The 25,274-nt window shown below is 55.3% G+C and overlaps 1 protein-coding gene across 2 annotated transcripts in view; it reads left to right on the top strand.

Annotated features, from left to right (window-relative positions):
* FAM53B (family with sequence similarity 53 member B) overlaps positions 1-25,274 on the top strand; it is a 112,463-nt gene that overhangs the window by 39,851 nt on the left and 47,338 nt on the right. For both annotated transcript variants that reach the window (XM_029201056.1, XM_029201057.1), the window contains exons 3-4: positions 4,118-4,172; positions 17,883-18,661. In XM_029201056.1, coding sequence (XP_029056889.1) covers positions 4,118-4,172; positions 17,883-18,661 — 834 coding nt within the window. The remainder of the gene's footprint in view (positions 1-4,117; positions 4,173-17,882; positions 18,662-25,274) is intronic.

Below are 25,274 nucleotides of genomic sequence, written 5' to 3'. Positions count from 1 at the left end.
GGCCTGTTCTGCGTGGCCCTGTGGTTCCCTGTGGCGCCACATCAGGAGAAGGAAAAGTGATGTGACTGCTTTAGTCAGTAGTCTTTGGAAGAAAGTTATGAAGAAGCATGATTGTGGCCAGAGATGAGCTCGGCTGTTTTCTGTCTGAGCTAGTTCCTCATTAAATAATGACCTGAACTGTGTCTTTATTTAAGTCAGGGTTTCTTGCGTTACTTAGTCAGACAGATGGCCCCTGGAGCCTCAATTTGATTTCCAGCTTTTGCCTTTCCTATGGAAGATCTGATTCCAAAACGTTCTCTGGTGATCCAAGGAGTCTCCCAGACACCAAGCTCTGCCCTGGGGGAGGCTCAGGAACAGAGGCTCTGGAGTAGGAGAAATACCCCGGGGAGCCGAGCGTATTGCTCTGTTGCCCTGCAGACCCCAGCCAGGGCTTGGGCGTGTGCTGGTGTGCGAATGCTGAATGTCTTGTGAAACCTCAGATGGTGAGAGTTTCTCCCGAGGCCTCTTGGCCTCACCACATCGTCCACGTAGTGATTGGCTCATCCTTCCCACCGGGAGTGCAGAGGGCTCAAAGGGTCAGGGAGGCTGGCTGCAGAATGGCACAAACCAGTGCGGATAGAGCAGCCCTGGACAACTTGGTGCCCAGTGGGAACCTCGCTGTTGGGCCCAGGGAAACTGGCCAGCAGTCAGAGTGTGTGCCTGGGGCCTAACACCCTGGGAAGCTGTTGACTACGTGATGTTCTGGCCTGCCCACGGCCAGCCCGGCTCATGGACGGGACTCAGAAAGCAAGACGGGGGCCTGATCCCATCTTTCTTTTTTTTTTTTCTTTACCCCAACAGGAGGCAGAAAGCCCCAGGGGGAAGTAGTTAGCTCATGACTATTTCAGGCCTTATGCTTGACCCTAAAATTGCTGCTGTCCTATCAGCATTTCTCCATAATTATTTTGATGGAATTTGTCTACACACACAGACCAGTGTGAACTGAGCGTCATGAAGCGGATGAAGGAAAAGAAAGAGGAAAAAGCTGCATTTCAGGCGGGGTGGGAGGGTGGGGGGAACTACACTGCACTATACATAGTTTGGCAGGTTTTCTTACGTCTTTTTAGTTAAGCAGGTTTAACTTGTAAATTATATTTCCTCCTGGCACTAGAAGCCTCTGTGCAGACATCACTTTGAGCAGTTGCATGGTATTCCTTCAAGTAGCTGAGCCACGGCCTACTTCACCGTTAGCCTCGTGAAGTCAGGCATGGAATTGGCCAGGGTTCCTCAGTTGTAAGCAGCTGAGACTGTCTGCCACTGATTTGCACCAGAAGAGAATTCCCTGGAGCGATTGAGAGAAGTATGGGAGAGGGGTTGGTGAATGAAGCCCCAGAAAGCCCCAGCTTTCGGCCGGGATGGGGGGGGAGGCCGCCAGGGAGGCCACGTGATGGGAACCAGCCACAGAGCGAAAACCCTGAGGCGGCAGCGAGCTGGGCCGGTCCCGAGCTGCGTGAGTGAGGCCGGGATGGACGGAGGTTTGGCTCTGGTGGGCTGCGGAGGGGTGGGGCGCAGCCGGGTTTCTTCCCGGTTGCCGTGGGGAGCGGTTGGAGGGTTGTGAGCAGAGCAGCCACGTGGCCTGGTCCCCGTGGGTCTGTGTGGAGGATGGAGGATGGAGGACGGGCCGGGGCGCAGGGTGGGGACCAGGTCGGGGGTTCGTTTGGTCCCTCGGCGGAGGCTCGAGCCGGGCGGCGTGGGGCGTGAGAAGCAGTCGTTCCGAGCGTGTGTTCTCCAGCCTGGCGAGCGCGTCTGCGGCAAACACGGACAGGTCCTCGCTAAGTGAATGAATGAGTGAGTGAGTGAGGGCGGGGGAGCCCTGCGTGCTGGCCCGGTGGCTCCTGTCCCTGGGCACAGACCCTCCCAGCATCTCTGGCGCCCACTCACCGGCCCCCATTCCTGGGAGGGCTCCCAGCTGCCCCTCTGTCTGGAGCACGGCGGCTTGGGGGGGAGGAGGGGCTGGTGAGCAGTGCCCCCCTGACCATCAGCAGTCAGTTTGCTTCCCGCCGTGTCTGTAAACCCAGGCCTTCCTCGGTGGCCCCAGTGCAGCGACACGCGGCCCCTGTGCCTCGCGCCCTCCTGCTTGCCCTGGCCCGGTCCTGGTTTGGGCGTCTGTGGGCTCCCAGCCTGGGTGGCTGCCCTCGCCACCAGGCGCGGCGGTGGGGTGGGGAGGGGTGGGGTCTGTGCTTCCCCGGGGGGTGTCTGCTTTGTGCTGGGGCTCCTGCAGCGTCGGGGCCGCTTCCCTCGAACAGCCGAGCCTGTGGCACCAGCCAGGCCCAGCTTCTCTCTCTCCGAACCTTCTCTGGGCCGTGGGGCCTGTCTGGCTTCCGCAGGTGGCGCTGCCCAGAGGCAGGGCTCTGAGTGTCTGTCACCTGCTGTCCCTTCAGTGACTTTGGTGTGAGCTGGGAGGGAGGCAGAGGCAGCCGTCTGTAACGTTTTCCAGATATTTCCCCGGGTGGACTCCAGGAGGGGGACCTATCCTGAACACATAAGGATTGTTTTAAACCCAGGATGGGGGACTGGAGGAGGGCGGCCCTGCCCACCTTACCCCCCGGCCCGTTAAGTTCCTTCTGGTCCTTTAGAAGCAGCTCTGTTTGCCCCCCCGGAAGCCAGCCCTGACCTCCAGCACCCCAGCACCCACGGCCTGGCCCATCTCCCTCCAGTCCCACTCTCTGTAGCTCAGGGGTTTGTGTGACTGTGGCATCTGTGACGTGTGAGCTTCCTTAGGGCTGAGGTGGGCGTCTTTCACCTCCGTGTTCCAGACTGGTCAGGACGGACCCTTGATAACCTGATGGATGAGCACATTGCTGACCGAGGGCAAAGGTCCCTGACTCGGGCAGCTGAGGACAGGGGTGGGGCAGCTGCTGCCAGACACTGGCTACCCTCTTATCTGGGTGGGCCGGGTGTTCCTGGTCAGCACCCTGTCCTCCTTCCAGGCCTGAAAGAGCCAGGGCCTGGCTCTCTGCCCACTTCTTGGACTGGTAGCCTTGCACGTCCCTGTCGCTTGGGGCTCCTCTCAGAGGCTAGAGCCCTCTGTGACCGCTGACCCCTCTGGAGCTGAGAGCTTCTTTCACCATCGCACGCTCAACCCCAGCACAGCCTGCACGTAACGAATTACCGGTACATATTTGCTGAATGAGTGGAGGGAGGAAGGAAGGAAGGCAGGAATGAGTGAGACCCTTCTTCCCGGGGCCCCGACGGGCATAGATGGTGTCTTGCTCATCAGAGGTCAGAACAGGCCTCCTGACCTGGGCCTCGGCCAGCACAAGGAACCCCTGGAATGGTCCACGCTCGGGTTACTGTGTAGCCGTGGGGCAAGTGCCTGGGCTTGGGGTTCTTCTAGGCCTCAGTGGCTTTTCAACCAGTGATCATAGTGTTCGGCTGAGGCTAGGTGTGGGGCTAGAGAGCAGATGTGCAGTGTTCACGGTAGACAGGGACACCGCTGTGGAAATGCGGTGCCGAGGAGTCCAAAGCCGTAGCTGTGTGCTGAGGCCAAACATAACCTTTGAGTTTCTGTTTCAGTTCGTCAGGATGCCTCGGGGGGCCTCCTGGCTGCCCAGCAGCCTGCAGAGCCAGGGCCACACTCCTGAGCTTTACCCGTTGCTTCTTCACAGAGACGGAAGAGGTGTCCTCCTTGTGTCTCGAAGGGAGGGCTCTGGAGGTGGCCCTTCACTCAAGGTTCTTCCTGTCAACCATGGACAGGAAGAGGTCCCCTGTCCTCCTAGCCTGGGTTGTGGGGAGGCCTGTCTCCAGCTCAGCTGGGTGAACCGTTCACGTCACAGCTCCTTCTGCACCCTCCTCCCTATCACTCACATGGAAAAATCCCTAGTGTCAGAAGTCACGGGTCTCTCTTGTGTGTTTTTAAAGCCCATTAACTTGATGGACTCCATAACTCACCGAAGGCTCCGGACAGAGAGCCCAGACCTAATTACGGGCAGATGTCTCTTTTAATGCTTTTTTTTTCTCCTTTCCCTAATCTGACGTTACCCCTTTGATTGTGCCTTTAGCGAGGGATCAGTGCAGGGTCATGTGCAAACGTGCTTCTTATGACTTGAAGAGTGATAGCTTTTCTGGTTGTTTTCAGCACACGCCAAAGAAGATGAGTCAAGGACCGACACTTTTCTCTTGTGGAATTATGGGTGAGTAACCAAGGTGGCTGTGAACGGTCAGTCCTTCTCTAGCCCTTCCACCAGGGCCTGAGTGCTCCAGGTGAGACGCTAAAAGCACTTGCGGGACACGGGCACAAGGAGCAGCCGTGGGGACTCTCTTCTGTGTGTTTGAACTGTTCCGGTCTCAGCTGTGCTCGAGTGGTGCAGGGGCTGCTGCGGCTGACTGAGGGGCCGGGCGCTGGTGTGTGGTTTACGAATCTAATCTCCAACAGTGATACTGAGAGTTTGTCTGATTATTAAAGTAATCATGTTCATTTTATTTTAATTCAGAAAATGCACCATAGTGTAACGTATAAAATAAAAATCTCTCACAGCCCCAATACACAGTTACAACTACTGTTAATATTTTGGTGTAGTTTATGTCCATTGCATTTTTTACATAGCCAAGTCCATGACGAACATACGATTGTACAAAATTATTTACAAAATGTTTTTTCCGCTTTTTTCGCTTAGTAATAATTACCACCGTTTCCCCGCAGCGCTACAATTGCCCATTCCATGCATTTTAATGAGGCTATGGTACTGCATTGTATGGATGATTCAAAATGTATTTAACGATGTAACTGTTTCTTGGTAGTTGGGTAGAAGGACCGTTCTGTTTTCTGTTTAACAGTGGCTCAGTGTCTGAATCTCGCTCTGCCGTTTGGATTGTTCCTTAGGATCGTTCCCAGGTATGGAGCAGAGTGGCTGGAGAGCGGGAACATTTTCATTTTTAAGGCTCTTGCTTCATATTTCTGACATGCTTTCCAGAAAGGTTGCCTCGGTACCCTGTTCCCACGCGAGTGTTAATTACCGTTTGTATAAGGGGGCCAAAAAGAGGACTGTATTGACTGTATTGATTTCTCTCTGCTCCGGTTGATCGGGCAGTCTCTCCTTGCGCGCTCTCCCCTGGGCTCCTGCCCCCTGCGGAGACACCTCGCCAGATGAGTTTCTGTAAGCCAGGCTTCCACGATGGGTCCTCTCTTTGGGGTTTCAAGTTTGTCTCCGCAGGACTGTGTAAAGTCTCCGTTGCCTTTTGTCTCGGCCCTTTGCCTCTGGGCACGGCGGTTTCTTCTTTAGACTCAGTTCCCATGGGTGGGTGATGGGGGCGGTGCTGGGGGTGTCACAGTGAGCATGGTGCTGTGCCACGCGCCTCACATGCAGGACCTCCTGGACTCTGCAGCTGCTTCGGGGGGCGGGCAGGGGCGCCCACTCGCATCTGGGGAAACTGAGGCCTCATGAGGTGGGTAGAGTTGGACCCGGAGCGGGTGAGGATTGTTTTCTTCTCACTCACGAGCCACAGCTCTGTGGGAGAGCCCTGGGCCGCCCACTTGGTGCTGCCGCCCAGAGGAAGTGGAAACAGGGAGCTCACCTGGCCTTGGTTTACCCGTGTGACACACTTCTGAGGCCTGTCCCCACATGGGGCTTGACTGAACACCTCGGTGGTGGTTAACGGCTTTCGACAAACCCTCAGCGACCCATCCACGTGGTCCAGAAGCCTGCCTCATTGCCTGCTTCCTGGTCAGACTCACAGTTGAGCTGTGGCTGGGCTGCCTTCCTCTGTCGTGTCCAGGAAGGAGAGAGGGGCTCCTGGGCACGCCAACCCCTCAGCCCAGCCAGGACGTCAGCTCTGAATTGGGCCAGACTAGTGACCTGGACTGTGGAGATGTTGGTCTTTATTTCAAGGCCGTGTTGTGCGTCGGGCTTCCTTGGCCTTTGCTCCAAGTGCGTCAGAATAAGTTGGAGCTCCTGTGGGTTCGTGATGGTGGTGTTGGCACTCACATAGTCACTCTGAACTATTTACCTTTTCTAAGCCTCAGTTTCCTCATCTGTAAAATGGCTGTTAGGACAGCACTTGCCTCGTGGGTGCGCCTCGAGCACTCTGAGACGTTTGTAAGGAGGTTGGCACAGCGTGAGCTCCATACACAATAGGTGGAGAAGGCTGAGGCCTAAAGTGAGAATCCTGTTCCTGCAGGGGGCCTCCATGCCCAAAGGGACCGCCTTGGTCTCCTTGGGGAGGGGGTGTGAGTGAGAGTCGCCCTTGCGGGGGAAGATGCTCAGGCCCAGGGACCAAGGCAGAGGCGTGTGGGGAGAGGCCTTTTCCCAGATTCCCAGCAGAGCTGGTCTGAGCCCGCAGAGCCCAGAGGCCTGCTTTTCGCTGGCGGGCGGGGCGGGGGGGGGGCCCGTCTCTGGCCGGGGTTTCCAGGATGGCCTGTGCCGCTGCTCCTCCGGGCTCTTGTTGCCGGGTGGCTCTTCAGGAAGGGCTTTGCAGTGCTCCCCTCGCCCTCGGGCTCTTCCCTTCCGTGGGGTCTGTCCCCCTCCTGCTCTGCTGGCTGGCACTAGGGCACTGCCAGGCAGTGGAGGGGCAGTGGGGCAGCCACTCTGTGGGGTCTGCGCAGTTATCCCCACCCTCTCCTCGGTTTCTCTCTCTCCCACATGCTCATCTTTCTGTTCTCAGCCCCTTCTTGGTTCGGGAGACCCCGACCCACCTGACAGCACGCACTACCAGGGCTTTTAGAAAAGTTCACCACAGTTCGTTTCAGTGGCTTGTTCTGGTAGGTATTTATTGAATACCTACTCTGTGTCAGGCGCTTGGGGCGGGGATAGAGCGAATCAGCCCCTGCCCTCAAGGGGGTTTCTATCTGGCGGAGGAGGAAGGCCAGGGAGCAGTGGATTCCCATGGATTAGGCCGACTTCCACGATTCGCGCCTGAAGCGGGCCCTCGGCACTGTAGGCGGGTAGCGCGTCTGCCTGAGCCTCACTTTCCTCGTTGGGTACGTGGCAGGTGTTTGTGGGATTTAAAGAGACAGTGGCACCCAGGAGGTGCCGGCTCAGCCCCTCCCACCTCCATCCCTTTCCTGCACTTGCTGAGGCGGGAAAGTCAGCGGTCCAAGGCCTTCCAGGCTGTGTGCTCGTGGAGGCTCCGGTGGCTGCTCCAGCCCAGTGAACCTGGGACTCGAGGTGTGGCCTCGCCCTGTGACCTGAGTAGCAGTGAGACTTCATCCTAGCTGTGCCTGCTTTTCCGTAGCAGGGAAGAGGACACCCAGTGGGTCGAGCCAGACTTTTCCAGAGGGTTTTGGGCCCTTCCTGGGATGGTCAATGCTCAGCAAAGATAACACATCATAGCACTGGGACTTCCCTGGTGGCGCGGTAGTTAAGAATCCGCCGGCCAATGCAGGGGACATGGGTTCGAGCCCTGGTCGGGGAAGATCCCACATGCCACGGAGCAACTGAGCCCGTGCCCCACAACTACTGAGCCTGCACTCTAGAGCCTGCGAGCCACAACTACTGAGCCCATATGCCACAACTACTGAGCCTGCACGCCACAACTGCTGAGCCCACGCACCACAACTGCCAAAGCCTGTGCACTCAAGGGCCCACGTGTGGCAACTACTGTGCCCGTGAGCCACAGCTACTGAGTCCACGCGCCTAGAGCCCATGCTCTGCAACAAGAGAAGCCACTGCAATGAGAAGCCCGCGTACCACAGAGAAGAGTAGCCCCTGCTTGCTGTAACTAGAGAAAGCCTGTGAACAGCAATGAAGACCCAATGCAGCCAAAAAAAAAAAAAAAAAAAAAAAAAATCATAGTATTATAATCACCAAACCCCCCTGCCTGTCTCCTGAAGAAAAAGGACTCACGTTCTGGCCCTGATCAGTGGAATTCTCCTGTAAGAGCTGGGGACAGCTTGGCCCTGTGACTCGGGGCATTTCCCTCCTAAGCCCCCATGCGAGGGTCCTAGCTGGACACCAGGATGACTTAGAGTTTCATAAATGTTCTTAAGAAAAACCAGGCAAGTGTATTCGGGTAGGGAGTGCCTGTTTGCTTCCTCTTAAAAAACCACCCTTGCAAGTAGCTCAGCCTCCTCTGCACCCACTGAGATAAAATGCTTTACTAATATAATCGGCCCTCACAGCAATGTTTTGTTTTGAAGTACTTCATGCTCAGTTACTGTGAGCTGGATTACAGGCCCCTCCCCAACTTTGTCCGCCCCGCCCCCGCCCCTTGCCCCAAGTTTGGGGACTTCATACAAAGAAGTGGTTTTGTTCTTTTCCAAAGTGGGGCTGTGGGGGGACAGAGGCAGTGTGACGTGTGGATGAGAGAAGCAGGGCAGAGTGGAGCCAGGCCACCGGCAGGCCGGGGCTGGGTGCCCATCATCAGGCTGCCCGCCTAGCCTGGTTACCTCAGGGCCCCTTCTAGCAGAGACGGTGCTGTGCCTCTTGGTTTCTTTTCTCGCCTCCCAGACCATCCTCAGCACACCTGTGCTGAACTGGAATTTCCTCTGCAACCAGCTTCTCTGGGGAAGAGCCATGTCTGCCCGGTTATTGCGTTCTTGACACAGGAAACCTTGGTCAGGTGGCAGTTTCGTGGGTGTGGCCCGCCCACTGGTTAGCTGGCCTGAGCGGCGAGCCAGCCCCCATTCCTGGCCGTGATTTCTAGTGGGTGTGGACAGGGCCCTGGCTGCTCCCGAGAGAACCTTTCAGTGCTGGGGAAGGCGGGGGCTGTCCGGGCAGCCTCAGCGCGCGGCTCCCTCCCTCCGGCTCCTCCAGCGTTTGCCGTGGGAGATGCTTCTTCACGCTAACCCAGGGTCACCCGTGTACTAGTTGAATCTCTTTTGGTGAAACAGGGCAAGTGGCCGGGGGGGAGGTGAGAGGGGTCTCCACTCACCACCCTCGCCTTGGCTAATTGCACCCCTTGAATGAGTTCCGTGTTGCAGGGACACTGGACACTACACATTCCATTTTCCTCCTCGCTCAGGCCAGGAGAAGACCGGAAATCAAATAACGTGAGAAAGTGCATGAGACACCAATTATCCGAAAGGCCACTGGGAAAAGTTGTGTAAATACAAGTCAGTGGACAGAAAACAAAACAATTCAGATGCTAAAAAAAAAAAAAAAAGAAAATTGGGCGGAAACCCGTAATTACTTTAGGTGTTATGGTAATAAATTATTTATTAATGTAAATTACTTCACAGGCAAAGAACATAGAGGAAACTTGAGCAGAAGGATCATACATGATGTATAAAAAGGAATTGTAAAAATATCATAGCAGCCCCGCTTGTGCCACTCCGGTTCACGTTTGCAGCATTTTTATTATAAGCCCTTATTTTCTTTGTTTAATTACGTGGCTGTTAAAGTCTGCTCTGTGCATAAAAGGGTTTCTCCCTGGGGCACCCTCTGTACTAATTTCTACAGGGTAAATCATTTGGCTGTGTTGAGCTGTGCAGGTTGAAAAGATATCCCTTCGAGATTTGGTAGCTTTTGGTCTTTTCACTCCACCACTGTTTGTCACTGAAAGTGGGATGTGATTGCACCGTGCAGGAAAAAGCCAGCATTCAGAGGCTGAGCATTTCAGGTTTCCGAGAACAAACACACACATGACTGAAACAAAATGAACAACAGTGATAACAAAGCCAGAATTTCTGGTCTCTGTGGCTTTTTCCGTCTCTCAGAGATGGCCATGCTGCCTATCATCACTGGACCAGGGTCTCCTATAAGAAACTGATTATTAACCAAAACAGGCTAGTATATCCATATACAGAAGTGCATATGCATGATTTTTTTTTTGGCCGCGTTAGGTCTTCATTGCTGCGTGCGGGCTCTAGAGCGCAGGCTCAGTAGTTGTGGCGCACGGGCTTAGTTGCTCCGCGGCATGTGGGATCTTCCCGGACCAGGGCTTGAACCCGTGTCCCCTGCATTGGCAGGTGGTTTCTTAACCACTGCGCCACCGGGGAAGCCCCTATGCATGATTTTTAAAAACTTACTTTTAATGACTATTTTTAATTATTGTGGTCATGGGTGTGATCTTTCCATCTCTAAAATAGTGTAAGGTTTGTCCATACAGAGTGCTTTCAGTTTTCCCTTGCACCATTTATTGGTTTCAGACAGTGTTTCTGGAATAATGTACAGAATGGAAGTAGGTGCAAAGTGTAGTTGGCACATGATGGCTGTTTACAGTGAAAAGGGAGCCTCCCAGGCTGCCTTCTCACCCGTGCTGGTCTGACATGGGCTGGAGAGGGGCCCCAGAGGGCAGGGGCTGGCAGCTGCCGGACCGGCCTTGGGCACCCGCAGTGTGGTGCATCGCCAGGTTGCCTTCCACGTGCAGAAATGGTCGTTAGGAGGCAGCCTGGCCCAACTGCAAGAGCACGGCCGCTGTTTGCTGGCTGTGTGTCCATAGGTGAGACGTGATGCTGTCTTGAAGTTCAGTTTCCCCACCAGTCACACGCGGAGTGCTGCGGCACCCCACAGGATGAGTATTGTGCTTGGGATATGCGCTCACGCTTTTTCCCAACTTCAGCAAGGATCCCAGTGGGGAGTCAGTTAATTAACAGTGAATGTGAATTTATCGACAGTTTCCTGAAAATTTCTGCCAGCTGTCAGTTTTCTGTCTGTATAGCGGCGCCCAGCTTTGCTGCACATCCCATGCTCTGTGCATACCCACAGCCGGGGTGGGAATCTGACGGAGAGGGATGAAACCAGCCTTTCTGTCTCTTCAGAGTTTTTGTTGCCATTAGCTTTTCCCAGCATATTTCTAGAGGTCGGGGATGGAGCAGGAGGTCCATTCAGAGCTGAAAGGGGCCGTCACAGGGCCCTCGTCCGCACTTCCTCCTACAGATTGGGAGGCTGAGGCCCAGTGGCTCCCAGTGGCCAGTCTGGGGGGTTTTATTTACACCTCTGTACTGTCTGGGGATCCCACTGGGCCTCTTTTTGTGAGAGCAAAGACTTCCCAGAAGCAGTGGCAGCTGCCATGCGCCACCCCAACCCGGCAGGGCCCCCGGTAACCACTCCGAACCCACCAGCCTCTCGGGCATCTCCCAGCGCCCCTTGAGCCAGCCTGCCACTTGGTGGGACCAGTGGAGCGTTAGTTATCTCCAGCCATCCTTGTCCCTTGTCCTCAGGCCTTGGCTGAGGAGCTTGGCAGCCTGTGTTGTTGTTGTCCCTGAGCCCAAAACGCCGCTGACATTTTATGATTTATTGCAGGTGAGGGGGCACAACCAGAGGCTGAAGCTTAGGTGGGCAGAGCCCAGGAACCTTTTCTTTCTGACACAGCTCTGAATTGAGTCTTCATTCTGGTGATACAGGGAAAGAGGCGCACCCGTGGGCCGGGGCCTCTAAAAGTTCATTTAAAAGTAGATGCCGCCATTGACAGATAGCTCATGTCATTGCCCTTTATGTCTTTCCACCTGTGTTCTTTTCATAAGACCGGTTTAATAAAGCTGGTTTCAGAGAGACACCTCAATTCTCTTGAGTTTCCCCTTGAAAGGGTTGCTGAACTTCTACCCCCAAATCAAGCATAGAGTCCTTGCAGCCCTGAGACCAAGTTAGCACAGCCCAACCCACAGGGCAGGGCAGGGCAGGGCAGGGCAGGAGACTGATGTCAGCACAATAGACAGGTGTGAAATCCAGGAATGAGTCAGCCGACCTTGATCTGACTGAGGCCTGCTGCCCCAGCCTGGGCGGCAGCAAGAACCTTCTGTACCTCGGATCTGTGCTTCAGGTGTTTAACCTTTTCTAGAAACCACATTCAGCTGTGGTTATGTCACCATAAGGTAGCCTCTAAACACAGGATAAAGATATCCAAGGCTGTAAATCTCCTCTGTCTTTTGAACGCAAGAAGGCTTGTAGTCCACTCAGAACCTGGGCCCCTGGGAATCTCCCTTCAAGTTTAAGGGCAGAAATGGAAACAAGAACATCTGAGGTCAGATGCTATTTGTGTTCCTCCGGCCGGGTGTTTTCTTTCTTTGAGCTCTGGATCTGTGCACGCAGCAGCCTTCTGCTCTCCTTAGTCACGGGGTGGTTTCAGGACCAAAGCCTGTGATGCGGCTGGGGGATCTGAGCTCCTGTCCCCACGTGTGTGCCCGTCGGCCTCTGTGCCTCGGGGAGTGTCCGGCTCGGTCGTGGCGCCTCAGCTTGGACAGACACCGTGGAGGCCACCTAGTCAGGCCATCTGCGAGAGAGCTAGATGCTTACGTGGCTCGTGTGTTTTGCGTAGTTTGCCCCACATCCGTAGGAGGAGCGCCGTGTGCGCTTACGCCGCTCCTGTGTGCGACCTCAGCCTTGTGAGGGCAAGCTCAGCAGGGAAGTGAAGGAACTGGAGCTGCCCCCGAGGGCTGAAGGCAGGGGTCTCGCCGAGAGCCTGAGTGGCCGGTGCCTGTGTCCCGGGGCTGTGTCCCATCTGCTGGAGGCGTGGTGCCGGGAACCTCCCTGAGAAGCTCTAGGCCACGGTGTGTCTCGGCGGGAGGGGGGCTCACGCTATCCCCTTCACGTGAATGGTGGGCCTCTCGGGCCTTTCCCACTGGCCCTCCATCCAGAACATGCCGTGCAGCTCGGGGTCCCCACCCCCTCCTGTGAAAAGGGACCTTGAGGAACTTGAAGGGCAGAGTCACCCTTCTCCGTAATTCTACCTTCTGTTGTTGGCCCCAAGCAAAACAAACACCAGAACACCAGTGTTCAGTGACGTTCTAAATGCAGATTTTTGGAGACTGGGATGGTCAGCCCTGCAGAAGCTTCCTGGTGTGTCTGGATGGTCTGACTGGGCTGCCGCAGAGGTGTTTGAGAACCCAGGCCCCTGTGTAGCCTGCAGTCCGGAGCAGCGGTTCTCAACAACTTCGTGTTAAAATAACCTGGGGAGTTTATTAAAATGCAGGCTTCTACCCCTAGAGCTTCTGTGTATCAGAATCTGGGCCTGGGAATCTGCATTTTAACAGCCCAGAGGATGCCCCTGCAGGTGGTCCTGCAACCACACTTTGAGACATCCTCGTGCAGAGCGTCCAGGTTCCCGTTCCAACCAGACCCCACAGAGGTGGGTCCCCGGTTGCAGAAGGGCCGAGGCTCCACTGCCCGAGCCTTCTGCGGTGTGGTCACAATCACGGCTGCCGTCTCGAGAGCCTGTTCCGTCCTCGCAGGCCCTGTGCGAGGCAACTGTTCAGCTCTCAGAATAGCTCTGCAGGGTGGTTATCACCAGTCCCCTCGTTTTATAGGTGAAGAAACTGAGGCTCTGAGAGATTAATTAAGTCACTTGCAGAGCTGAGGCTCGAACCCAAGTCCACACCCTTCCCACCACACCAAGTGAGCCCTGCTCAGTGGAATCCCCACGTCCACGGCCATTGTCACCTCTGGAAGAGTTATAGTTGTTTATGCAGAAGTGGTATTGAATGGAGGGGCGGGGGTGTCCGGTATCCTCTCCTTGGAGCCGAACCGAGGCCTTTTGTACACCGTGACGTTGGGCCTAACGCTCAGGGCGGTTTGCCATGAAAAATTAGCTTCTATTCCTGTTTCTTTTGTCTGGTGACCTGACCCAACAAATCGCCTTCTGTTCCCCGAGCGAAGGGGGAAAACACAAGGGCTAAACATAGCCTCGATGGTTTTTACTTTTCTTATATTGTACTTCTTGAAGCGATAAAGATAGAAACAATTAAAATATTATCTGCTCCGCAGACAGAACAAGTGGCCACCTGGCTGGTGTTGACACACAGTAGCAGTGCTCGGTATCGGGCAGGGCTTCGTGTTTTCAAAGTATCTTAGCTATTGCGGTGCCAGCCAGGGCCCTGGCTAGTTCATACACAACCATCCCTGGCCGCGGTGGGGTGGGGTGGGGAGTTCAAGGCATAGCCCAGGTTGGACCTGCCTGGCCAAGGAACGGTTGGTTACCTGTGCCAGGGACAGAGGATAAGCGAGACCAAGTGAACACCATAGTCTGCTCTGTAGTTTTTATCTGCACTTTGTCATACCCTCCTTCTTCCACCCACCACCGGCTGAGGTCTGCTGTGTGCCAAGCTGTGTACTGGGCACGGGAGAGTCATGCTGGGACTGTGCTCCAGAACTTCTAGCTCCATAGATGATGTAGACCCGTAAACAGATCATTAAAGTTCAGTTAACATGAGCCACGTGATTGAAAGTCTAGGCAGAGAGCTGCAGGTGCCCAAGGGCTTGTATGAGAGGGCGTATCTGCAGAGGAGGTGATGTTTGAGTTGACTCTGCAATGGGAAGTAAGAGACTGGTGCAGGTCTCTGCAAAGGTGTGAAAACGTGGAAGAACTCACGTGGGAGGGGAAGCTGCAGGTCCATGGCGGTCGGTCGTGCTGTACCCGCATTTAACCGGTGGATTGAGTTGAGAGCTGACTCTTTTACTCCTCCCTACAACAAAGACATCTATGTATTAAGGTCAATAGAGGCTTACTCTTCAAAACAGAGACAGGTAGTTCCTGTAGGCAGGTAGGAGCACGCGAGAGTTAGCCATCCAACCCCAGTTCCCACTGGGGATTTGATAGTTAAACCGCAAAGCAAGTCGAACGCACAGCCCTCTGCACAGAGATGTCGCCTGTGCCCGTTCCTGCAGTAGACTGATTAAACTTCAGTTTTATGTGCTCTTCAGGGCTTTGTACACAAAAGCAGGAGGAGTGGGCTTTATGGGCTGTTTCAGGGGTTTTCAAGGATGATCTTGGCTCTCCCTGACTCTTGTCTGACTTCTGCTGTCACAGGAAGTCCGGCGTGCCTGGAAGCACAGGGCCTACTGGGGAGACCACGAGTAGACGGGGCCCACGACGTGTGTGGGCCTCAGAAAGTTCTCTGGGGGCAGAAAGGAAATGGGACTGGAGTAGGGAGGCCCGAGTCAGGAAGCACCAAGATCACAAGGTAGCCACTGGAGAGACAGGACGTTCATGCTTAACTGGCTCCCACTTGCCCTTTGTCTCACGATCTCCCTAGAGATGGGGAAAACTCCAGGGCAGTGAAAGAAAAATGGAACAGAAAGTGGTATCTTCTGAGGATAGGACCAATCTCTTTTAAATTTCCCAGGTTTCCCAAGGCCTGGGACAGAGACCGTCTCCAGTGGGCTCTAGGCTCCTTAAGTTGGGGCCACTATGGCGCCATCTTGGGGCCCTCACTGCCCTCGGTTGGGTCCTTGGTTCCTTCCTCATCGACCACATTTGTGGCCCATGTGGCATCTCAATGCCTTGTCCCAAAAGGGGAGTCGGTGGCGAGCGTTGCTTGATGGGAACTTCCTAAAAGACCAAAGGAGCAAACCCAGAGGAGGGTGGGGTCATAGGCCCTGGTCCTCCACGTTATTTGTCCTTATAGAAAACGTAGAAGCTCCAGGGAGACAAAAATGAGAAAACTCAGCTAGCTCTCTGCCAGTCAACCGTGAACATTTTCGTTTATTTCCTTTTATCTTCCCATATATGTAACATAGGCATTTCACTAAATAGGAACCGCGCTGTCTCTACAGTTTTATATCCTTTCTTTATGCTTAGTATTGCATCATTAACATTTTTCCACATCATTAATATTCTTTGAAACTGATTTTCTCATGCTCCATGGTATTCCTCGGTACTTTATTTAACCAGCCCCCTACTGTAGGACGTTTTAGGTGTGTTTACCATTTTGCCATCATCACTCATATCATTTTGAAGAACATCGTCATACATAAATCTTCACTTGTTTCTGAGGATAACTTTTCTTCTTCTAAATCAGAGATGGTCGTGACTCAGTCAAGGTTAGTTTGTATTTTAAAAAATTTGACTCTAGTATTAGTTTACTGAACTTTCAACTGCTGACAAATGTCAAATTGAAACTCTTTTAAAAGAATGGTGAGGGACTTCCCTGGCGGTCCAGTGCATAAGATTCTGTGGTTCCGCTGCAGGGGGCGCGGGTTTGATCCCTGGTTGGGGAACTAAGATCCCACGTACTGCACGGTGTGGCCAAAAAGAATGGTGAATATTTGAGGAGTGGTAGGTAGTGAGGACCTATTTTGAACAACGTAAGTGCTATTTGCAAAAAGATAATTTTTGGTAACGATTTGTCAGTTTTTAGTAATGATTAAGTTACAGGAACACTTATCGAGACTTGCCGCGTATCAGGGCCCGGGCAGATTTCAGGGATGAGATGAACTGGACGTTTAACGTCAGTCCTGCTTTGTTCCCAGCTGGCCTAACTTGGCAGATCTCTCTCCTGTCTCTCTAGCTTCTAAGGCCCTCCTGTGGGAACAGCCTCTGGACGATTCCTGCCATGTCCCCTGTCCAGGGTCCCAGCGCCTCAGGCTCTGCGTCTTATGGGTGCACAGGGTGCCCTGGAGGAAGGAGCGTCACATTTAGCCCTGATTTGGCTTTTCCTTTGGCTCGTGAAGCTCCCTTTGGGCCTCACTGGTCTTTCCCTTTGAACCTGTCCAGTAGTTGCTGCTTGTGGCACTCAGCATGGAGTGAGTCCCTCAGGTGTGTCTCTCGGGGCCCTTTGAGAAGTGGCCACTGGTAGAGAAGATGGTCCTACAGTCCTTGCTGCCTGGAGCAAGGACGTCACAATTTTCTGAGTGATGGCTCATCCTGAACGACTAGTAAACTCCTTGAGGGCAGGGCCAAGGTCAGACTGCCTTGTGGTTCCCTCAGTGCTGCAGTGTAGCGAAAAGAGCAAAGGGCTTTGGGTTGGGTCAGCCTGGGCTTGCATCTCGTTACTTGTTAGGTGTGTGGCTCGGGGCCACTTACTCAACACCCCCCCCCAAGCCTGGGTCTCCCCATCTGGGCAGCCGTGGTAGTCGTGCAGGGCACTGTGCCGGGTTACACCACCCACGGTGGATGCGTGCGGGAACTGATTGCAGTGCTGAGAATCAGGGTGTGTGAAATAGCTACTGAAGGTCATTTCAGATTTTACTTCTCTCCTTCTACTGACTGACTCGGTCATACTTTTCTCCATATTCACAATTTGCACAGTTTGTAAATATGTGTAGATTAGAAAAACATAGAAACATGGTAGCATGTTTGACAGCGTATTTCTTAACTTCGCTTTTGTATTGTGAACTTGAATACAAGAACTGTGTCAAGTTTGTTCTCCTAAAATTCTCCGCACAGTGCCTGTTTCCATAGTAGAAAAATAACAAATAGTTCTTGAATATTTCTCTAAAGTAAGGGTTCAAGTGCAAAGGTCCGAATTTCCTAGCAGGGTTAGCTTGTTTATCCATGCATTCATGGAGAGACCCGAATGTGTAAGTTGAAATTGTACCCTTACGTCTCTGCAGCCCGAGACTGACTTCTATAGATTTTAGCCACTTTGTCCTCGATTTCAGCCAGAGAGCGAGTGAACACAAGGAGAGTCCTCAGTGATTGGCAGCTAATGTTGGTTGTGGAACATTTTGGTGGAGGGGATGTAAATCCGTGAAATACCCAGTTTCTATTGTCGGCAAGTATTTTGAAGGTGGAATTCAGATGCACTAACCTGGCAGCACCTCCAGCCCCTCTGAAGTTCTGATAGACTCATCTTTGGTTGTGGTCTTCCCGCCAGGGCGTCGAGTCCCATCCCCAGAGCAGCAGAGCCCTAAGATGGGACGTAACAGACACGTTGCCCCCACTCTGCTGCCGGCCAGGGCAGGGGTGAGGCAAGTCAGTTTCCCTTCTAGAAAATGAGAAGCCTTTGGGGTGAACAGTAGTGCTTTGGACTTCCCTGGGAGGCAGTACGGTATGTTGGAAAGGAAACCGTCTCAGGAGTCCTGGGGGCTGCCTGGATCCTAGACCTTGCCCTGCTTCTGACTCAGCACCGTGGGACTCATGTCCCCTCTCTGAGCCTCAGTTTCTCATCTGTAAAGCGAGGTTGGACTGGATGGCTTTTAAGGGCCTTTCTGGCTCTAACATCCTGTTTAAGACGGGTTCTTGGTGAGGAGACAGAGGGCTGGCGCGAAGGCCTTCTCAAATCCTGTTTCTCTTTGTCATTTACAAACCAGAAAATGACAGATGGCGAGACCTGGACAGGAAGTGCCCTCTCCAGATCGACCAGCCGAGCGCCAGCATCTGGGAGTGCCTGCCCGACAAGTGTCAGGACAGCGCTCTGTGGCACCGGGAGGCCGCGACTGCCTGCGCGGTCACCAACCTGATCAAAGACCTCAGCCTCAGTGACCACAACGGGAACCCCTCGGCGCCCCCCAGCAAGCGCCAGTGCCGGTCGCTGTCCTTCTCCGACGAGATGTCCAGCTGCCGAACATCGTGGAGGCCCTTGGGGTCCAAAGTCTGGACTCCTGTTGAAAAGAGGCGCTGTTACAGCGGGGGCAGCGTCCAGCGCTACTCCAACGGCTTCAGCACCATGCAGAGGAGCTCCAGCTTCAGCCTCCCGTCCCGCGCCAACGTGCTCTCCTCGCCCTACGACCAGGCGGGACTTCACCACCGATTTGGCGGTCAGCCCTGCCAGGGGGCGCCGGGCTCGGCCACCTGCAGACAGGCAGGCGACATCTGGGGCCCCGACCCGAGCCCCGTGGGCGGGGCCCGACTGGACATGCAGCGGTCCCTCTCCTGCTCGCACGAGCAGTTCTCCTTTGCGGAGTACTGTCCCCCTTCAGCCAGCAGCACCCCTGCCTCGACGCCGGAGCTGGCCAGACGCTCCAGTGGGCTCTCCCGCAGCCGCTCCCAGCCGTGTGTCCTTAACGACAAGAAGGTCGGCGTTAAGCGGCGTCGCCCCGAGGAGGCGCAGGAGCAGAGGCCCTCCCTGGACCTGGCCAAGATGGCGCAGGTAAGAGCCCCAGAAGGTGCTGGAAGATGCTGCAGAAGCACCCAGGTGCTCATCGGAGCCTCCACGGCTCCTGGCCCGTCCCGGGCAACTGCAGGGTGCCAGTGTCAGAAATGCCCAGGAAGTGGGTTAATTTCCTCATTTTAAAAATTCTATACAGTGAAAGATGAAATCAAGCCCCCCCCTTTTTTTGTTTTTAAAACATCTATTTCTTTCCATTTAAAATCAGAAATGCTCTTTCCCTCTGCACACGTGCTAGCGGTACAGGAGCAGACAGATGGCGAGAGGCAGGGCATCGGGCAGTCCAGCGTCACCAGACACTGGTGGTCCCCCTCCTGGCACTTCTCTGGAGCCTCTCCCAGGGGCCCATCCCTGCAGCCGCCGTCGGAACTGCTGGCACAGGCCGGGATTCAGGGTCACTCAGATCATGTTGATCCTGAGATCAGGGCCGTGGGTGTTAGTTTTAAAGAACGAGAAATGGGGGGAGGCACTTATTCTTTTGATGAAACTGCCAACAGTGTGAGACCATCCAGAAATTGTGATCACTCTGCTCTGTGCCACCTGTGTCATCATCCCTGCTGTTCGCTGTAGGCGAGGCCTCTGGCCACACACCCCGTCGCTTGTGCTTTATCCTCCGAGTCTCGGAGCCCTGCCTCGCGCTAGCACCGGTCTTGGGTGTGGGTTTGAATGAGATGAACTTGGAGTTAATACGCCATCATCAGGACAGTCTCCAAGCCTGAGGGCTGCCTGCGTTTGGTTCTCACTGCGGAGTCCCAAGGATCAGAGCGTGACAGTGAGGCCCAGGGAGCAGGGTTGGTCCTTGTGACCACCTGTCCACTCGAGGACAGATGGATGTGGTAGGTAGAACGCGGCGCTCTAGCTTCTGTGTCCAGGGGTTCCTCGGGTGCTCAGAGCCACGGTTTGAGCATTATCTTTTCTAGTCTTGTTATGTGAGCATCTGTCACGGCTGGGCTTGAGGGAGTGGGGACTAGCTTGACGCTGAGAGGTTGGCCTCGCTCGTGAGCGTACGGCCACGTCTGTGCAGGCAGGCTCGTCGTGTCCACCCCTTCCCAGGCGGGCACCACTGCCTTCCTTCAGTGGCCAGTGCTGCTTTTTCAGCCGGGCCTCCTTTCATTTCAGAATGAAAATACAGCTTCTGTTTATGGCGTTTCCTTCTCCTCTAGCTCTCCCTCCAAGCCCAGAGGTTCCCCCCAAAAGAAGAGGTGCAGGTATCTCTGGTCTAGACCACCCACCTGACCCCTGAGTCCAGCCTTTCTGGTCACCTTTGTCCAAGAGCCCAGGCCCTGCCCTCGTGGTCAGTTTCCCTTCCTCCCAGTGCCTCTCCAGGGGTGTCCAAGCTAGACAACGATCGAACACATTCATTCAAGTTGGACAGGCAGGTGGAATTTTCCTTCCTGGAGAAATGTAAATAGGCAAAAAGGCTGGAAAGGTAACAGATTTGGGTGACTGCTGAAGGAAACCCAGAGCCCTGAGTTGTGGGTACGATAAATGGCTTCAGTTAAATTTTCAATGCCGAGCTTATTTTATTAGCTAATAAGCTAGATAGGTAATAAAAACAACGTGCAGGTGTAATTGTATTTTACTAGCCACAGGTTGGAATACCACCACTGGCATCACTGGAGACATTTCCCGTCCTCACTTGGGTAGAAACCATTTGAAGCTATTTTGCCCCGTGGGACTGTGCCCAGATGTATGGACTGCTTCACTGGCTCCACGCAGCCCTCCAAGGTCCTGAGGAGTCTGCCCTCATTCTGCCTGTCTTTCCCCAGCCAAGGCCTGGAGAGGGCAGGGTCCCGGGAAAGCAGAGAAGGGGCCCCTGGGAAGCGTGTGGGCCGAGGGGCTGCGGCCAGAGCCCTGGGGATGGATGGGCCCTGAGCCGCCCCCCACCAAGCCTCTAGACCCAGCCAGCCCTCTTCCCCTGGGGCGCCGCCTGCTTGGGCTCCCCCACCAGGTGATTCATGGCCTCGGGAGGTGGGCCTTCCTCCTCCCGGAGCCTTGAAAGCCAGGCCTAGGGCCACCTCTATGCATTTGAAGAGCCCTGGATGCAGCCTGGAGCATGTAGGGCCCTGCAGCCGGCGCCCTGTGAGTGGTGTTGTTGCTGGGCAGGAGGGTGCAGGGGTGGGGGGGGGGGGGGGGGGGGGGGGGGGGGGGAACCTGCTCGCAGCCAGGCAGTGGTTGGTGCAGGACTTACTGCCCCCACACCCTGGCCTCCGCGTGCTCTTACCCACATCTGTAGCTGCCGGGAGGCGAGCGGGTCTGCACGACCGTGGGAAGGCCGGCTTGTGCCGAGGGTCAGCGCTGCTCTCTGTGTCCTGCTACCCTTTCCTGCAGCCGGATCGCAGACTCTGTCTCGTGGGTCTTTTGATCTTGCTTTATACGTTTGCCTCCCTGGCGGGAGGGGTTCCGCGTGAGCATCATTGTCAAGGAGCCCCTGTGTGCGTGGGCTCTGGGCCCAGGTGCGTGAGAGACTCGGGCTGAAGGTACAGAGTGAGTGCATTGCGGTCAGACCTTTGGAGCAACGGGCAGCTCTGATAAACCCCGGCCACCAGAGGCGCTGACCGGGGCTGGGACCTCCCTGGGGTCTGTGTGAGCACCAGCAGTGCCCAGAGCAAGGATGGTAGCCAGAGCCTCTCCAGGCTGCCACAGAAAAGGGGCCAGGGAGGGACCCCGGGAGAGTCAGGCGGGCAGGAGAGGCCAAACGCCCTGAGGTCCTCGTGCACACAGGGAGGCCCTGGGGTGGGCACCGCTCTGAGGTACGGGCTCTGAGCTAGAAGCTGAGGCCTTGAGAGGTAGATGTGACCTTGGGCTGTGTCCCTCCCAGCCCCTTCTGAGGAAACAGACCCTTCCGGAACACGGTGTTCACCTTTAGGTCCTCACTTGGGGGGGGGCGGGGCATTGACAAGTCAGAAGGCCTCAGAGATGGGGCAGGAGGCTGGCAGCCCTGGGCAAATTGCTTAACATCTCTGTGCAGCAGATAATACCGGCACTGCCGCCACCACCAACATAGGACTGTTGGGAGGAATAGGGGAAGTCACATATGTGCGCATGTGTGCGTGTGTGTGTGTATGCTGTGTAAATGTGTCAGTGTGTGTGCACATGTATGTATGTGTGTAGCTATGTATGGATGTCTGTGTATAAATGTGTGTATCTGCGATATCTTTTGATACACGTGTGAGTCTTTATCTACACACACATCACCTGCATGTGGGCCCAGGGAGCGCTGACAGATACTGGTGGTTGTGACGGCAGGGCTTGGGAGGGAAGGCGTGGGCTTGTTCTGGGCATCTCCAGAGGCAGAACTGGGCCTGGAGGGTGACGTTCTGAAGACTCCCCTTTTCTTTATCTGACGTCTCCTTCCTTCTGATTTTACCCTCCCTTCTCTGTCCTTGCCACTTATTTCTTCTTGCTGGTTCCTCTTCTTGCCTCATCCTTCTCTTTTGAAAATGGGAAGGAGGCCTGCCCTGCAGCCCTGCGCAGCCTGCGGTAAACTCCATGTTTTGGAGCTGGGGGTTGTGAAATGGGGAGAGAATCAGAATCGCCACCTGCCAGAGGAGGCTGGCATGTGTGAGCGTTCTTGTCTCATGTCTGTCACCCGTGGTACCAGGATGGAAGGGACCCCAGGAGCCCACCCGACGCCCCTGCAGGTGCCCTGTCCTCCCAGCCAGGTCTCCGGGCACAGCTCCCAGCTGGCAGCAGCGGTGGCTCTTGTCCTTCGCAGCAGTGGGGGAGGGGGTTGATGAGAACTGCGTTCAGATTGTCTTCGCTTCTTAAAGCCTGAGTGCCCGGCTCTCAGGCAGGGAGCCGGGTCCTGAGTGAGGGAGGGCGACTGTAGAGAGGAGGCCCCCTCGGGGAGGGATGGCGCAAGGACCTGGCCCCGAAAGGCCCTCCCTCCCTGTAACCGTGACTGCAGCCACTCGTTCCACAGAGCCAGATGCTCAGAGGTGGCCCGGGGGTCAGTCTTGCCTCGTGCGTGCCAGGGCCGGTCCTGCTGACCTCCGCACGCAGCTTTCCTCGCGTGGTCTGTTGAGGCGCCTTCTGCCTGGTGTTCTGTGTGAAGCTGCAGCCTCCTCTTTGCAAAATGACAGTGTGTGCCATTGAGGGCAGGGCCCAGCCTGAGCCTGTGAGTTGTTTATTAGCGGGACTTGTGCTGACATTATTTATTACTGCTTCTTTGAGACCTGGTTTGACCACCAAGCATTGGTTGACTCCCAGTGAGACCCGGGCTGTGCGTGGCCGTTTAGACATGGATCGCATGTGTGTGAGCAAAGATTTCAGCAAAAAAGCGACAGTCAAGGATTACCCGCTGAACGCCATGCCCGGGGTGTCATAGGCCCTGCTGTATTTTTAACTCCAAGCTGGTCAGCTTGAAAGAGCAACAAATTGTATTTCTCAGCAGTGCTTCCAACAGAAGGGAGACGTTTGTGAGGAGGGGTCAGGATGCTGGAACAGAGGTTTGATTGATTGCAGCTGCCCACACACTGAGCCCCCGAAGCTCCCAGAGCAGGCCTCAGAACAGGCAGCAACTGTTGTGTTAGCAGATGTTGGAGGGGCCGGTGAAAGCTGGCCGGGGGCAGTTTGGGGTAGGAAAGAAGCATGAGGTAGAAACTACGCTGAGAGCCGTGGTCCTGCGGACGAGTCCAGGAGAGGAGGTTGGCCAGGGCCGCGTGGGCTCTGAAGGGTGACACTCATCGGTAACTCGTGCCTCTCTGCTGGCAGGGTCGTCCCTGGGAGAGGCCCGCTCTGGCCTGTGTGCTGGCGGGGCCTGCCTGTAACGAGGGGTGGCCCTCACACCCTGGCAGCTGCAGGCCAGCTGTGCTTTCTCTTGGCGGAGTCCTGGGCTCAGGCCTGGCTTGCCTGAGCCTCTGTGGCCTTCTGTCCCCTCTGCCAGCGGCCGGCCACCTCACTGGCTCCAGTTTCCTGCCCCTTTGCACCCTTAGCATCCTTCCTGCTGGCCTGGGGAACTGTGCTGACAGCAAGCAGAGGAGTTGAGAGGTGGGTCGCCCTTCACAGCACAGAATGCAGATGGGTGTTAAGCTCTTGGAGGAATAGTCATGGAAAGCCCTGGGATTCCAACTGGGATGACATAAATGCTAAATAAAAGTAAAGGCAGAACCACTGTGGGCACATGGGAATGGTTCTTCCTGTGAGGAAACAGGATGGGCTTGAACAAAGGAAGAGAGCCTTTAAGACCCAGGCCATCAGAGCAGTGGATGCCAAGGGTGGCAGCTCCTTCCATGCTCTTGACAGACATTGCTGGTCAGTTGCGGTGGTCCTTCTGGTTGAACTCAGAGGAAGTCTAGAATCTTCCCCTCCGTGACCTTGGCAGCCGCTGCTAAGTGATCTGCCACCTCTGCTCTTGTTCACCCCTCACTCGAGAGTCCGGGACAGTTGGTGACGTGCGCAAAGCCACGCGGCTCCTGAGGAGGCTGGGAGGACCGGGTTCAGTGCTCCTCCTGTGCTGTGATCTGCCCCCAGGTGCCCCTTCCAGGTAGCTGGCACTCGCGGGACACAGAGGGCGGCGTAGAGGAGAAAGTGTGAGCTCCGGTGTCAGGTGGGTCTCAGTTCCCCACTCTGCTACTGTTTTGAGCTGTGTGCCCTTGGGCAGGTCACCCTCTGTAAGCCTCCATGTTCTTGTCTGTAAAATGGGAATGACAGTTCCTGTTTCTCATGGGTGTGGGCAGGACTCACGTGGCGTGCATCCAGCCAGGGATGATGCTTTCACGTCAGAGCCGCACCCTGCGGCCTGTCTCATGGGCTCCAGCGGCCCGCTGGGCTTGCTGCTTCTGGCACAGGGGCGTCGTGATCCTGCAGCCGTGGAGCAGGGCAGGACCGGGGCGGGAGAATAGTTTCAGCTCTCTCTAGTCCTTCCTTCCTCTCAGAAACACCACAGAACCCCTGATGGGGGTCTCATAATTTGAGGAAACCCCTATTCAGACCCCTGGATCCTTCCTTGTGTCCCAGGCACAGCCACCAGGTTGCATAAGCAATCTGCTTAAGGTCACTCGGATCAGGGCCGAGTGTTGACACAATAGCTTTGATCTCCTGGGGAAAAGAAAAATAGAAGGAGTTCAACTGGGGACATGCCAGGGAGGCAGCTTTTAACGCCACTTGGTGATTTTCCATGCTTTAATTGAGAGCCTCTCTGAGCCGAAGGGTGCTTGAGGCAACAGAGCTCTGGGGGTGCCCAGGGCTTTCTGGATGGGGCCTCTGCTTCATAACCCAGGTGCCCAGGTGGGAGCCCCTCCAGCTCCCCGCATGAGCTTGGGGCACCCTCGACTGGCTAGGCCCTGCTCTCCCGTGCCAGACATGGAGGCAGGAGGCGGACGCCCTGCCCCAGGAGCCCACAGCCTGTGGGCCTGTGGGAGGCACATCTGAGGACATCTCCGGCCCTGCTTTGTGCGGAACGTCTGGAAAACGTCTACTGTGTTGTGTTGGATGTTTCCAAGGCAAGTCCCCACGCATGGTGGTTCCGCGTCCCTGCTGAAGTCTTGTGTTGGGCAGCAGAGTGAATGGCCAGGAACTCGGTGTGGCTGTCAGTGCCCTGTCCACCTGCTGTGTGCATTGGGCATCTGTGGTCCCCGGTAGCATTTAAAAG

This window comes from Monodon monoceros, unplaced genomic scaffold (genome assembly GCF_005190385.1).
Source record: "Monodon monoceros isolate NGI ecotype Baffin Bay Population unplaced genomic scaffold, NGI_Narwhal_1 Super_Scaffold_4, whole genome shotgun sequence".
Taxonomy (NCBI): Eukaryota; Metazoa; Chordata; class Mammalia; order Artiodactyla; family Monodontidae; genus Monodon; species Monodon monoceros.
Note: the sequence above shows the minus strand (reverse complement) of the source record. Positions and strands in the feature narration are given on the sequence as shown.